Raw genomic sequence first — 13,893 nt, forward strand, 5'->3', positions numbered from 1 at the left:
CTGGACGATCGCCTATCGGCAGGGACATTAGAGCAATGTGACTCCAGCGTGCTCGCTATCTGCGGCCGCGTGCGATAACGGTGCCGCTTGCGTGCTGATAGCGCACGCTCGGCGATCGGCTCCACGCAGTCTGCCCGCAGTCGGCGTCGTACCCCTCGCCTCTCGTGGCCGTCCCGCTGCCGGCGCGCTTTCTCTACGCGGCCGATTTTTTTGCTGGAGTCCGTACGCACAACAGTGTGAGTATGTGCGCGCACGTGTTGCACGCACCGCCGATGCCTCTGAGAGCTGTCAAGCGCCTAGGCCCGCGTTTACGCGCCAGCGTGCGTCGTGCGCTACGCGCGAGCCGCCGGGGTGTCGTCGTGTCCCGGGCGGTACACCGCAGGGGGCGCGCCGCTTGGTTGCGCGCAAGATTTGTGTTGCCATTAGTTCCAGCAGTCGGTCACTTCAGTGTTGGTTGTGTCTAGAAGTCGGGCCGCCGGATATTCGTGAGACATTACGCGTCCAGATAAGCAATTCCCACGCAAATGCGGGCCGCCCAGCGAGAAGCAACTTCTACGAACTGAAATCGTGTTTGTGAATTCAGCCCATCAGTAGCAGCTAACGCAAGCGCTGACTTCATCACGCGCATGCAGTGCATCGGAGCATCGTCCACTGCTTACGTTCGACACTTCATATCAACTGTGACCCGGCTGTGAGAAGCGAAAGAAAAATAATAGGAATTAATGATACGCGCTCCTTATGCTGCCTTAATGGGTCCATTTGCCAGGCACTACCAACTCCAGAGTTTCTTGCAAAGGTAATGCAGCTGAGAAAAGCTAGAGAAATAATTGCCACCCACTTGCAGCTGATGGCACTTAGGAAAGAATTGGTAAAAATGGTCCTTTGTTTTTAGTGCGCCGTCACAACGCAGATTCTACAATATTATGTTCTTCTTTTTCTCGTAAATTATATATCAACTTTCTCTGAAAGGTCAGGTTTCTTTACACCGTGCTCAAAGCAGGATCAGCTTTTTACCTATCGTGTCTGCTATGTAGTTTGTCCTTGCTGACGGCTCATGAGGTCTGTGTTCATGCTATTTTCACGTTTGTTTTCACTCATTTTCAATATGTTTATAATCTAAGTGACGCTAAATGGAGCTCAAAACTGAAAAAGCTTGACTAAGATTAACATTCCGGATCATAGATTGGCCGCTGTAGGGAATTGATGTTCATGAGACACTTCTCTCATAATTAACGCGACCTGAGCAATTTGTTACTGTGGAGATACTTTATTGACAGCGGTAATGGTTGCCAAGATACTCTTAGTGAATAGTGACCACAACACAAGGTCTCTAAGACGTGTTCTGAGCAGTAACTATATCATGCAACCACTGTCCGCCGTGCGCAGTTCATTGCGAGCTGGGGACAGTACGTATACATCTAATACGATTCTCTTTGTGTTTAGTTGTACGAAAGTTTTTGTGCGGCTTATGTCACTTTGTTTTTATTTTGTTTTTCACTGGAAAACAAACTTACTAACCAGAGAAGACGATACCCACGCTCTCGTTTTGCCTTTACGGGCTTCAACGCGGTCTTGCCATAGCTTTGCTGACGCCAACCGGCAGATGTGTCGGAACAATGCTGTCTCAGAGGAGAAAAACAAGAAGAACAGCAGGAACTCTTTTGTTCCTGTCGTGTGCGTCTCGACTGATTCGCGGAACATGTTACTCCGCGTTGACGCAGGGATCATGCGTCTGTACGAAGTTAGTCACCTGCGTGCGCTGGATTTCAAAAGAAAACATTTTTTTTAGTCATTTAATATTTTTAAACGCGTGCACGTGAAGCATATCAATGGATGGCTCATGTTGGTGCTGAGAATGGCTACAGGGCGATAAAGATGTTCAAGCGGCATATACGTCCAAGTCCTCGAGAGATAGCTTTTGCATACAGCGACTCCTCCGCGGACGCGCAGGACCGTATCTGTGCTATCTCGAAGTGGTGCGTCATTTACGCAATAGATGCAAACCTTAAGTGATTCAAGTTATGCCATAAACCGAACTATCCCATGCCATAGTGTTAGTAGAGCGTTCTCGAATGCAGCTGTACCGCTCTGTCGTTAACGTTGTCATTTAGGCCGCTGTCACTTGCAGCGTATACGCAGTTACCTGACTGTGGCGGCGACGGCCGCGAAACCAGCGTGATCAAATAACTCGCTCCAAAACATGGACTGGTCCGTGCTCCTTATAATGCTTAGTCAAGAATTCCTATGTTGTAATCACGATGCTGTAAACCGTCTACTTGACCTACTATACTGTGCTAGGCTCATATAGCATCGTCAGCGAAGCTGCTTTAGCATATCCGATACAACTGTAGACATGACTGAGCTTACAACTGTGGTAACGGTGTCAACTGACAGTGCATCGAGACCTCCTTGAGTGTTCAGTTTCTAACTTAATCTCGGATTACTTGTTTACACAGGCTGTTTTACTCACTCTTTTATTTGTAGTCATCACTGAGGGTAAACAGTCGTCAATCCCCAGTGGAAAATATACTTCTCGGGGTTCATGCTCTGATTCGTCAACATTGCGGCACTTGAAGATAGATAACAACCTTCCGCTCGGCATCCGTACTCAGGCACCTGTTGACACTATAACGCCATCCAAGCTAATACCAAAAAGTCAAATACCAGAAAGTCTCCCTCTCATTAAAAGAAAAAATAACGAATAAGGCTCAATGGCGTCACGTTTGATACGCGAAACAGCATTGTGACGGCGGGCTCGACTCTCTCGCGCAGCCCTCGCGGTGTCTGAGCCGGAAGACCAGCCCAGCCCGAGTGCAGCTGCAAGCTCAGCGGGATCGGAACCCAGCACGGAGCTCGAGTCTGCCTCCCAGGCTCTGGCGACAATTGGGGCTGCACCGTCAGAAACCATGCTGCTCCTTGAATCACCGCAGGTAAGGCGTCTCTCGCTGCTACGCATGTAGTGTACACGCTCGCGGGCGCCCTGCCAGCGGAGCCGTTCCTCGCGAGAAGTGTTTTGCCGTGGCCTGATTGTTTTTCATATCGAGGCCAGTCTTTGACGCCTGGCATGAGAGCACTGTCTCGTCCTATTGCGAAGAACATAAGTCCCCTTAAGCATAATAAGTTCTCCTTTGAGGACGATTGTACGGGGCCTCGTGAGCTCAAAGTTAACTTAATCCGTGGGTGTCTCTTTCTTTCTTTCTTTCTCTCGGCATTATAATGTCTTCAGCAAGAGGTATTTAACCTTCTCCATTCGAGCAATCAAGTGAAGCATATTTCATCTTCAAAAGTGCGCTTAATGAACACAGACACAAACGAAAAAATGCAGGACATAAGGCAACGTTGCCTTATGTCCTGTATTTTTTTCGTTTGTGTCTGTGTTCACTAAGCGCACTTTTGAAGATGAATCAACGCCAGCTAGCCCACCTTATAGCTCTCCTGAAGCATGTTTATTTATTTATTCATTTTGGAATGAGACCAAGAATGCACGAGGGGAGGATAATGAATATACACGGATGAGAGGGGTAAAGTGCACACACACGCACACCACTTACAAGTTGCAGGTACCTGTAGCTTGCTGTGTGCATGAGAAACAGCGCTCCTTCGTTATTGTGGATGGAGCCCCTCGTACAGGGCCCCACTGGCCATTGCGGCTCGCCGGGCCTGGTCAAGGGTCGCCACTTGGCTTCCCAAGTCGAGTTCGGCGAGTAGCACCTCCCACGACCGATTGATAAGCCTGAGCTTAATTAGCGGTCAGACGGCGTCTGCCGGACGGTGTGTGCACTGGTAGGATATGTGTTCGTGTGTCGTGGTGCGGTCGCGCCACGGACATTTGTCGCTCTGTTTTTCGGGAAATATCTTGTGAAGTTTATGTGATTGTGGGCAGCTGTTTGTCTGCATTCCGCGCCAGTCCCTTGCCTGTCGCCTGTTGCATTTGGGTTGAGGCGGGGCATTGGTTCGCCTCCCCAGTCTTTGTGCCGCTCGAGTATGTCTCTGTTTATATTGTGCGCGTACGTTGCGTAAAACTTCGGTATCTGCCGAGAACGCCTGCCTGCATGATTTTAGTGTCCGTGTGGTGAAGTACGAACTGGTATTTAAAAGGCCGCGCGCTGCCGTGCAGTTTCACTTTTGGGTCTTGGGCGGGTACTCACGGTCACGATTTTACACGGGCGGAATGCTTGGTGCAAGAGCCGTGCCTAATTGCCCCACGTGCCGCTAACGAGGGGGCCCCGTGGGATAAGCGTGATATCGAACGAGCAGCATTCATATTGGAAGATATCCAACTCGCCCGCCGATACTGCGGCGCGCACGTAATGCGCGCAATCCCGAGTGCATAATCGCCATTGTGGCACTATCAGCGAATGCAGCGCAAACACGGACACGCCGTGCGATCGGGCATGCAATGTGCGTCGTTTGGGTGCCCTTCGATGGAGGAACCCTTGAAGAGGCTGCTCGCGAGCGTGCAGGCTCGGCAATGACCGCGCGCACACAGGTCAGTCAGGTGCATGAAGGAGCGGCGCGCCTCTTCATGAATGCGTATATACGGGTTTCCCGCAGAGTAGAAAAAAAAATGAAACTGGGATTTTACGGGCCTTAGCGACGACATGATTTACGAGACGCGCCGAAGTGGGGGACTCCGCATTAAATTTGCACTCCTGGAACTATGTTCGGCCCCATGGAAATGCGGCTGCCATCGTCGGGAATCAAACACGCTTCCCCGATCTCAGCAGCGCAGCTCCTTACCCGCTAAGCACGGCGTGTTCATTCAGGGTACCAAGCAATCTTTAAAACGTGTGCCAGATTCAGTCGCATTTTTACTTGCGGATTGTCTTCTATGTCGTAAATTTTTTTTTAAGCTTTAGAATGATCAGACCCTGTCCTAGACGTTGTGTAGACGGCATAAAATGGGATCCTCAGCTAGGGTTCACTGTGACTGACATGTACTCTGTAGCTGAGTGGTAAAGGCCCTGTGCATGACATCACTTCTGTGCCGCGAGGCAAGACGTATACAGAATACGAACTTTAATATTATGCTGGCGATGAGTCATTCGCATTCACCCATGCGCATGAACGAAGTATGTTGAAAAAGAAAATCGTATAAGTGCTTTGTTTTCCAAGCTAAGTCAGTGTGTACTTAAAGAAACGGATGCCACGTGATTGCATTGAGCGTACTGTTACGGCCATCATTCGCACTTTCTAGCAAGGATCCACATCGCACACGTAATGTAACGCAGGCGTACTGCGCAAGATGTGGGTTCGCCTCCCACTGGTGGCGAACGATTTTTGTCCTCCTTCATTTTTCGTTACCACATCATATCTAGAGTTCAGATAAAACAACGAATAGTTTCCGTCGTGCTTTCCTTTGCTTCGTTATCTGTTGGCTCCGTATAGTTGCGTCCATCAAAAACGGGCTTTTCGGCTTCCCTTCCCGTCTTACATATGAGGAGAGGCCGCCACGGTGGTACAGTGGTTTGACTGCTGTCCCGAAGAAGAACGGCTATTTGGGCCAGTTGGTTAAAATGCATATTGAAAGGGTTTGCAGCGCAAGCACGGCAGTGCTGAAGGAAAGGCTTAAAAGTGAGGAACGGAAAGCAAAGAGGGACGACACGAGCGCTGTGTCGTCCCTCTTTGCTTTCCGTTCCTCAGTGTGTCGTCCCTCTTTGCTTTCCGTTCCTCACTTTTAAGCCTTTCCTTCAGCACTGCCGTGCTTGCGCTGCAAACCCTTTCAATATGCTGTCCCGAAAGTCGCGAGTTCGAACCCAGCCGCGGCGGTCGCATTTCAAATGAGGAGAAATGCTAGAGGCCCATGTACTTAATTTAGGTGCACATTAAAGAACCCCAGGTGGACGAAATTTCCGGAGCCCTCCACTACGGCGTACCTCATAATCATATCGTGAGTGTGGCACGTAAAACCGCAGATATTATTATGATATATAAGGAGCTTGATGGTAAATCTGGCTGCTAACCGAAAAGGCGTTGTCATAGTAAAATCATTGAGTGAAACAGAAATTGTGTTTTTCTTCTCTCGTTCATTTAGACACTTCTTCACGATCCCCCCTAACTTTCGCTTCTTGATTTGTCGAAGTAAAAAAAACCGATGATCGAAATGCCTAAAGCAAACCCTATTCTGCAGCCGACAAGTTGTCAGACGGGCAAAAAATGGTGCTGCGTCAAACACGTATTTTCAGACTTTAGGTTCTTCGGATAGCAGGTGGGAATGCCAGCTTTCATGTTGCTGGTAAGATGGAGCGTAGATGTTACCATTGGAGCCGCAAAAACACGGTCGTGTGTTCTCTTTTGTATATTTTATTTTGCCGCTAAGTGCGCAGCTGCCATCGAGATGGGTGAAAACAAGCCGTTAGGCTACATGCGTGTCTCGGCGGGAATCGTCGTTTAATGCTTACGCCTGACAAACGGTAAAAGATGTTACGACGCACGCCGTCGGGAGAGCCGAAGACGCGCTATAGTAAAGCAATAGACAAAGGCTCGAAGCGAAGAAAATACTAGCGCGAAGACGCCAGTCTGTTTCTAAGAAAGGCGGTGGGGAATCTCTTCTTGACGCATTACGCAATCTTCTGCCCTTTTGCACTGCCCTATGGTGAAGAATAAAAACGAAAAGCTTCTGATCTCATTTTCTCTCAAGTAGGAAACGCGGGATAACTGAAGCGGTAACTTCGGAGATTGCACACACTCTGCCGCATCTTGCTGCAACACAATGATAGCGAACAATATCTCGCGCTCTGTCAATCTGTGTGGTCCTTTGCGGACGTGATACAAGTGTGCCTGTTAGGGGTGTGCTAATATTCGAGTTCCGAATTCGAATCGAATAGTTCATAATCGAATAATTCGATTCGACTTTCGAATAGCTAGTATTCGAAGTTTCGAATAATTCGACGGGACGAATATCTCAAACGCGACAAAGGCCAATGGTGCAACTTGGTTAGGGTAGGGTGGCTAAAACTAACGCTAACTTCGCCGTTCTTTAAACTTTCACCGACATCCTGGTTTAAAAGCGAACGCATGTTGATCTTGAAAAAGATTGTCATTTCCGCACGTAGGAAAACACATGAGAGAACTGTCAAGTCATTCACAACTTTGCTCCCGAAACGAAGGCACGGACTTCTTGCGTAGTTCGGTCGCATATGCCGCAAGCGCCGTAAAACGCCCTGACTTTGGCCTGCGAAACCCTCGGTCATTGGCTTTGCATGTAAAAAAGCGTTCACGCTGGGCAGTCGCCACTACCGCACCGCACCACTAGTTCAGACACTCATCGTTCCGGCGCGCAGTTAAAAAACACGGGTGTGAACGGGCGCCCGAAGACTTTTGGGCCCGGAGCACCAATGGTGATGAAGCACAACATTATACCATTGTCAGATGAGCCTTATTGCTCGACCATGGGGAAAGAAAACTGGCTACCGTAGCCCCCTCTGTTAGGAGGTGAGGAGTTCCGCTGCTGACTGGAATGGCGGCTCTTCTATCAACATGCTTGCGCGCCCATAAAAACTGAAACAAAAGCCACTCCCGAACAAGTGCGTAATGAAGCTGTCAGCACGCCGTAGCGTCCCTGATTTTTCCTTTGTCTTGTCGTAACTGGCGGTACACATTTCGTGTAAATATACTATTCGGTATTCCATTCGATATTTTTGGCCACTATTCGGCACTATTCGATTCGAATTCGATTCGAGATTAAATTTCACACTTCGCACACCCCTAGTGCCTGTAAGTGCATCCAAAGCCAGTGAATATCCAAAGCCAGTGCAGAATTATTTACGGCAATCACTCATAAAATGCAGTCATCGCACACTAATCAAGTATACTCATTAGATTAGTGAGTGTGTTTCGGTAATAATGGTTCTGTAGTATGGCTCGGAGCTAGCGGTAACTGCGGAGAGATAGAGGAGCAATTTTTGGCAGCCCTGTATCGAGCACGTCTCCGCAAGCCTTACAGTAACGAATGTAAATGTCACTTATTGGGCATAATGCCAGCTGCACGCGTTATGGCCGTTATTTATTTATTTATTTATTTATTTATTTATTTATTTATTTATTTATTTATTTATTTATTTATTTATTTATCGTTCAGTTATTCGACAAACTAAGTGCTATCAGGTATTAAAGACTGCTGACTATGTCTATTATTCGCGTGGCTCTCTTGATCGGTCGCTCGCCGATAGTTTCCCGATCACGTTGCGCGCCCCCGAGAATTCCCGCGCGCACGTGCACTTCGAAAGCGCACGTCCCCAATGCCTCACGGCTGGCACCTGCGTCTCCAGCGCGTCGGAGATTCAGGGCGCCTTCAAACAATGGGCTGCGTTACGAGCTGGCGGTGCTTGAGGTTTTCTACACAAACGTGGCTCGAATTTGTGTCTTCTTTCCATTGTCGGGAGCTGTTCATTTTATCCTCTGCCGTCAGCCGTCACGATCCGGACGCCGCTGTCGCGGAGCCGCGACTTGGCGGGTGCGAATTTTCGTCACGCTAGATCGATGGGCCTCTTCTTCACTTTCTTGTCCACACCTGCACATTTTGTAACGCATGAAAGTCGGTCGGAAAACTAAAAATATGTTCCTTTCGGTGCATTTTTTTTGTTCTTTTTCCGCGACGATATACTGACGTGTTGAGTGACAACGGTCAGTGTAACGGAGAATCGGCCTTTCTTTGAGCTCGCCTTCGATCCCGCCCTTCGCCCGCCATATCGAAAACGCCGCACTACCGCCAGCATACCCCCCTTGGTTACAGCCTATTATTTTTCTTGTTTCTGTTTCGGAGTCGACTGCATTGAGTCTTTCTTCCTTTTTCTGTTTTTTTTTTTTCAATTGAAATCGTTTGACTGAAGGCTACAGCCGCGGTTGATGCATGGGCTCCGCGCAGCGAACTACGGCTTCGCGCTGGCAGCGTCGGTGACGACGCGGTAAATATTGGCTGCGCCACGCACACACGCTGCTGTCTTTCTTCGAGCCGCCTTGCGCAGCGCGATGGCGTCGAGTCAATGCGTCGCGATGCACAGCTGCACTCACTCGCCGCCACGCAAACGCTTTTCCTCGAGTTGATCAGCGTTTCAAAACACACCGCAAACAAGAGCCCTCACTCGGGACGCTAAGCCAATGACGTCATACACTGCCAACAGTTCTGACAGCATTATGATAGAGAAGTACTTCGCGAGCATCGCATCTTGTACTTAGGCCCGCATGGACGGGCCTAAGTACGAACTCTCTGTCCAAACACCTTATAGAGGAATAATTACGCAAGTTTTCGAAGTTATGCGCAACTTTATAGCACACGGTCTGGAAGCATTTACAGTTTTATCTTGCACTCTCGAAACGCCCTGGTCCAGACATCATCGGCAGTAACGTGACGTCATGATAAGATTGATTTCCTGACGTCGTCTTGGGATAAGGTTATAGATTTTATGATGTTGTTGATTTTTAAAAAAAAAAAAGTATTAACAAGAGTGCTACGCACATTTATTCCGGTCGCGTGTGGCAGCTACAGCATTGGCTACAGCGTTCGCAGAAGCGGAACGAACCAGTGTATTTTGACGTCATGACGCATCCACCACCAAGACCGAAACCGAAACTGTGCACCCACCAGTTTCTATTACTATAACTGGTACTTTACCTACTAGCGCAAACCGACAAGGTCATAGACCACTTTCAGAGACCTTGTACAGAGCTATGCGCGGGAATCGCTACAGTTTATAAAACCGACTGGCTTCGGTGACAGATTGTTAGCGTGATGCACAAGCGCACGTGTTCCCACAGCGAGACATTCGTCCCTCCGTCTCCTTTACTTCTTTTCATCCGTTGAACCCCTTCCCCCTGTGTAGGGTAATAACCAGACGCGTGTATCGCTTCCCACCCTGCATTTCATTCCTTTTCACCTCCTCACCATGCATGCAAGCGGACCTTTCGTTACAGCCTGAATGTTTCACTCTGGAATACTTTCACTGTATACGTGTTTTGTGGCAAGAATAATGACAGGATATTTAACTGTAACAGTTCCTTAACTGTGCATCAGCCTCTGCCATTGTGATTTGTGATGACGCATTCGCAATCTGTATCTGAAGTGGAAATTTCCATCGCCCCCTCCTTCCTCGCCCTAGTTGTCTTAGTATTTTTTCTATATGCTCCCTTCTTCATGCCGCAGGGTCGGATAGCCGACCATATTATCTGTCCTGGTTAGCCTCCCTACCTGTCCCATTTCTTTGTTCTATCTGCGTCTCCCTTGGAGCTTAAAAGGAACGCACACCGAAAGATAGAAGGGTTTATTTATCCATTTGGAGATAGGTGTCTTCCACAGTTTCTTAAAGATTGCAGTTGTCGCCGCTAACATCTGAATTCTTCATAGACCAATGATTACGTCTGTTGGCAAGAAAGATAAAATAGTTACCCTTTGCAGGGGGGCTTCCACTATGTCTTAGATCTCACACCTGTCGCCACCGACATCTTAGTCTATCAAAGACGTATTCAGTTTTATGGCTCCAAATGGAAGACCACGCATTGTACAGGGTGCCTGATTGTGTATGACATTCGTTTGAAAACAGTGTGCCGAATTTAATGTGCGTATTTGATAGATGTGGTCACTTCAGATCGCAGTCGTCTTTCCTTTCTGGACTGGCAAAGCAAAATAAGACATGCGTTTAGATAAGACATGCGTTTAGCAGTTTCAACGTTTGGCCAGACTGCGCCGCCCACTAGAGTGCGGCTTTGTGTACACTAGCGACGACCGTTGTCGCAATGGAAATCTGTTTGACGTTGGTGGTGTTTCGGCGAGGTACGATGGAGGAGTGCCCATATATGGCTCAATTTATCGGTTCTCCTTTCCTCGCTCGGCTACACGCGCCCTAGAAGGCGGTCTCTGGGTCAGCACTACAGGGTTGTCTACTCGGGCACTGTACGTCTTATCTGTATTAAAATACGCTCAGGAATAAAAATAGGGAACCGGATCGAGAGAGGGGGCTGGGTACAGCCGCCGACGACGCAGGTGGGTCGCACCCGCTTCGGCCATCGGGGGATTTCGCTATCGTTCTAAAAGAAGCGCTCTTGCATGGCTATCGAATGTTTACGTTGCCGCGGCAACGATAAGATGAGCTGAAGTGAGAAATTCCATTCCCAGAACGTCAACAGATAAGCGTGCCGCGCATAAGTGCCGAGCGAGAGGCGTCACGCGTGCAGCCGGCGGTGCTCGTGCGCAATACGCCCGCTTGCATCACGGCGTGCGTCCGCCACTCGAGGTCGCACAGAGCGCTCCGCTAATCTCCGTCCTGCTGCTGACATCCACCTCCCCGCCGCTTCGTGGCTGACTCTCTCCCGTTTCTTCGAGGCGCGGGGCACTTGTATAGCGAAGTCGCTTACAAGCGTAGTTTTCGTTATCGCCAATTTTCTTCTACGCCCATTTTTTCGCCTCGCTGAGTGCCGCGGGGCTCCGAGCACTCGGACAACCGACGATCGCGCCGGTGACGACACGCGATAGACATTATACACTCGATGCCGAAGACGGGATATGGGCTCCCCAACCCTGAGTTCGAGACCAGGCTGAATCTGCGTAGTCCGTTCCTGCTTCACGAAATAATTCATGACTGAGCTCAAACAAGCGAGCTTGGAAAAACGCAACTCATTAATTTTATTGCTTGTGACTATTGCTCACTTTTTCCCTCGTTAAGATCTTGCTTAATTACGTATAAGAAGGAGGAGGAAATAAATTTATTGACAGATGTGGACGCGGCATGGCCGATTATACTCTTTAAATATTTACACCTAATCAGTTCAAGTCATGAATGTTACGACCACCTGCATCAGTTGCCACTTATCTGCTTCCATGAAAGTGCATCAGCGATGTCTCACGAGACCCCGTCAGTGGCAGTTATCTTAACCTCATGAAGGTAACTGTGCAATTTATCTGCAAGGAATTTTCCCAAAGCCTTGCTGTGCGAGACTGCATTAATTAGATGGGTGTCTCCGCAGTACGACTTCAGAAAACCAATACCTCACACGTCAGTGTCGGGGGGAACAGTTTGCTGACGACTAAGGGTCCATTTGGGCTGCACCTTCGAATTCCTGAACTTACTACTTCTCGGCAGCCTCAGAAACGGTAACGAGGCAAGAGATAATCGTTTGAGTTCCCGCCAAAGCTGCGTGTTAATGATAGAGCGATGAAAGGCGTGACGACTACCGCGTCATTGTCGGAGGCTGCTTGCGGAGCGCATCCAGAGTGGCCACCGGGGAAGGGCAGCGGGGTCAGAACCGGTGCGCCTGGTGAGGTCCACTCTGAGGGAAGTAGGAGTGTCCTCGAATCCAAGACTAGCAGTTCAAGTGGAGACGGCATTTTGCTCTCTCCCTCCCTGCTTGTAGTCGCGCCGCGGAAACACCCACGAGAACGCCGGCCCCACGCTCTTGAGTACACCGGCATCGGAGGCCGCGCTGTTCGAAAGCCAAATGAAGCGAGTTTATTATTCTTTTTTTATTATTATTACCAGCACCGTCCCAGGTTGGCGTAGCATTGTTTGCGCCCCTGCGAATGGCTGCTTCACCAGCCTACGTAACCTGTTCGCTGGTGTGTGATTGGCTCGCACAGCCAGTTTTCTTTTCAAGGCGGTTGAGAGGCACAAACGCGGCTGAGACTGATGAGAGCGCCTGGTGAACAGATGGCACCCGGCTTCTCATAGCTTGTTTCTTTCTCTCTCCCTCTCTCTTTCGAATGGGGCGATGCGGGCTTGACAAGATAATGCTCACCCATAAACCTTAGCCGAGACTGGGTTATAAACGTGTGTATGGATATAATACCCGGTCGCGATAATACACTTTGGCGCTGCGCTTTATTAAACGGCCCCGCGCCAGCAACGTTTTCGTGTCAAAAGACTTGCGAAGCGATCAGTTCAGCGAAACATAGACTCGCCCAGCTGTACGAGAACATGATCGCGCGGTAGCTTGGGGCTCTCCAAAAGCCGGCAGGGGGCAGCACGTATCAGGAGCCTGTGCGGCACGCAGATGACGATGACGCTAGAGTAGTGCGTCAAGGAGATTAAAATGTGTCGCCACCCACTCACAACAGCTCCCCCTCCCCCCCCCTCTCCCTTTCCTTTAACTCCGACAGATTGCTTCCACAGCTCAAGTCGCACCCTTCTTTTGATTGATAGCTCAATTGTGGTTCCTTTACGCAGTCATGCGTTTTCGACGGTTGTGGTAAATATTTGCACGTCCGTCAAACGCTCATTTTTGTGGCATTTATTATGCATCGTCACAGAAGCCAAGAGTGGCTGCATCGCGTGTTTTGGGGCACGCGGGTCGTTCTTTGGCAGAGGTTGTTTACCTGCTCGCTCAGCCGAATATTATCTGCAGCATAGCGGCACACATATAACTCGATTTGCAACCTTGAACAATGCCTAGAAATAAGCGTGAGCGTGTCCCATTTCTCAGATCTGCAAACTCAGAAATTAGAGTAAGTAATTGAGAGTTTTGTCTCTCGTCAACCAAATAATTGTGGCGCGAAGTACGCATTAAACAGGCAGCTCGTTCTCGTAGAGCAGAAAGGAATCTGTCGCTTTTGCTTCTCCCGTTAAATGTCATCTGACAACAAAGGCAGACTGTCACATTCGAAGCAATTGATGCACGAGAAAAAAGAAAGCGTACGTGTAGGAGTTCTCCGAACAGAACGCTACTTGGGAATCAGTTGTTCTTGAGTTGGCCCTGCCACACACTCGCTGACAGGCTTCAAGCGAGAGGTTAGTCTCTGTCAGCGTGCGCCAACGGCATTGTACTTCGAGAGTTACAAAACAATCTTAGAGCCGACTCTGAATATTGCACACACAACATGAAAAATAAAATCCAAATTTACCACACTACGGTGAAGCTGAGCAGGCGATAAGAATATGCAAGCGTGCACTATCAGCAGCAGGCGGC

The 13,893-nt window shown here is 49.1% G+C and overlaps 1 protein-coding gene across 7 annotated transcripts in view; it reads left to right on the forward strand.

Annotated features, from left to right (window-relative positions):
- Positions 1–13,893, forward strand: part of LOC119378918 (probable nuclear hormone receptor HR38) — a 48,015-nt gene that overhangs the window by 7,895 nt on the left and 26,227 nt on the right. For all 7 annotated transcript variants that reach the window (XM_037647993.2, XM_037647991.2, XM_049411744.1 and 4 more), the window contains one exon: positions 2,773–2,930. In XM_037647993.2, coding sequence (XP_037503921.1) covers positions 2,907–2,930 — 24 coding nt within the window. In that variant the 5' untranslated portion in view covers positions 2,773–2,906. The remainder of the gene's footprint in view (positions 1–2,772; positions 2,931–13,893) is intronic.

The sequence above is a fragment of the Rhipicephalus sanguineus genome, chromosome 1 (assembly GCF_013339695.2).
Source record: "Rhipicephalus sanguineus isolate Rsan-2018 chromosome 1, BIME_Rsan_1.4, whole genome shotgun sequence".
Lineage (NCBI taxonomy): Eukaryota > Metazoa > Arthropoda > Arachnida > Ixodida > Ixodidae > Rhipicephalus > Rhipicephalus sanguineus.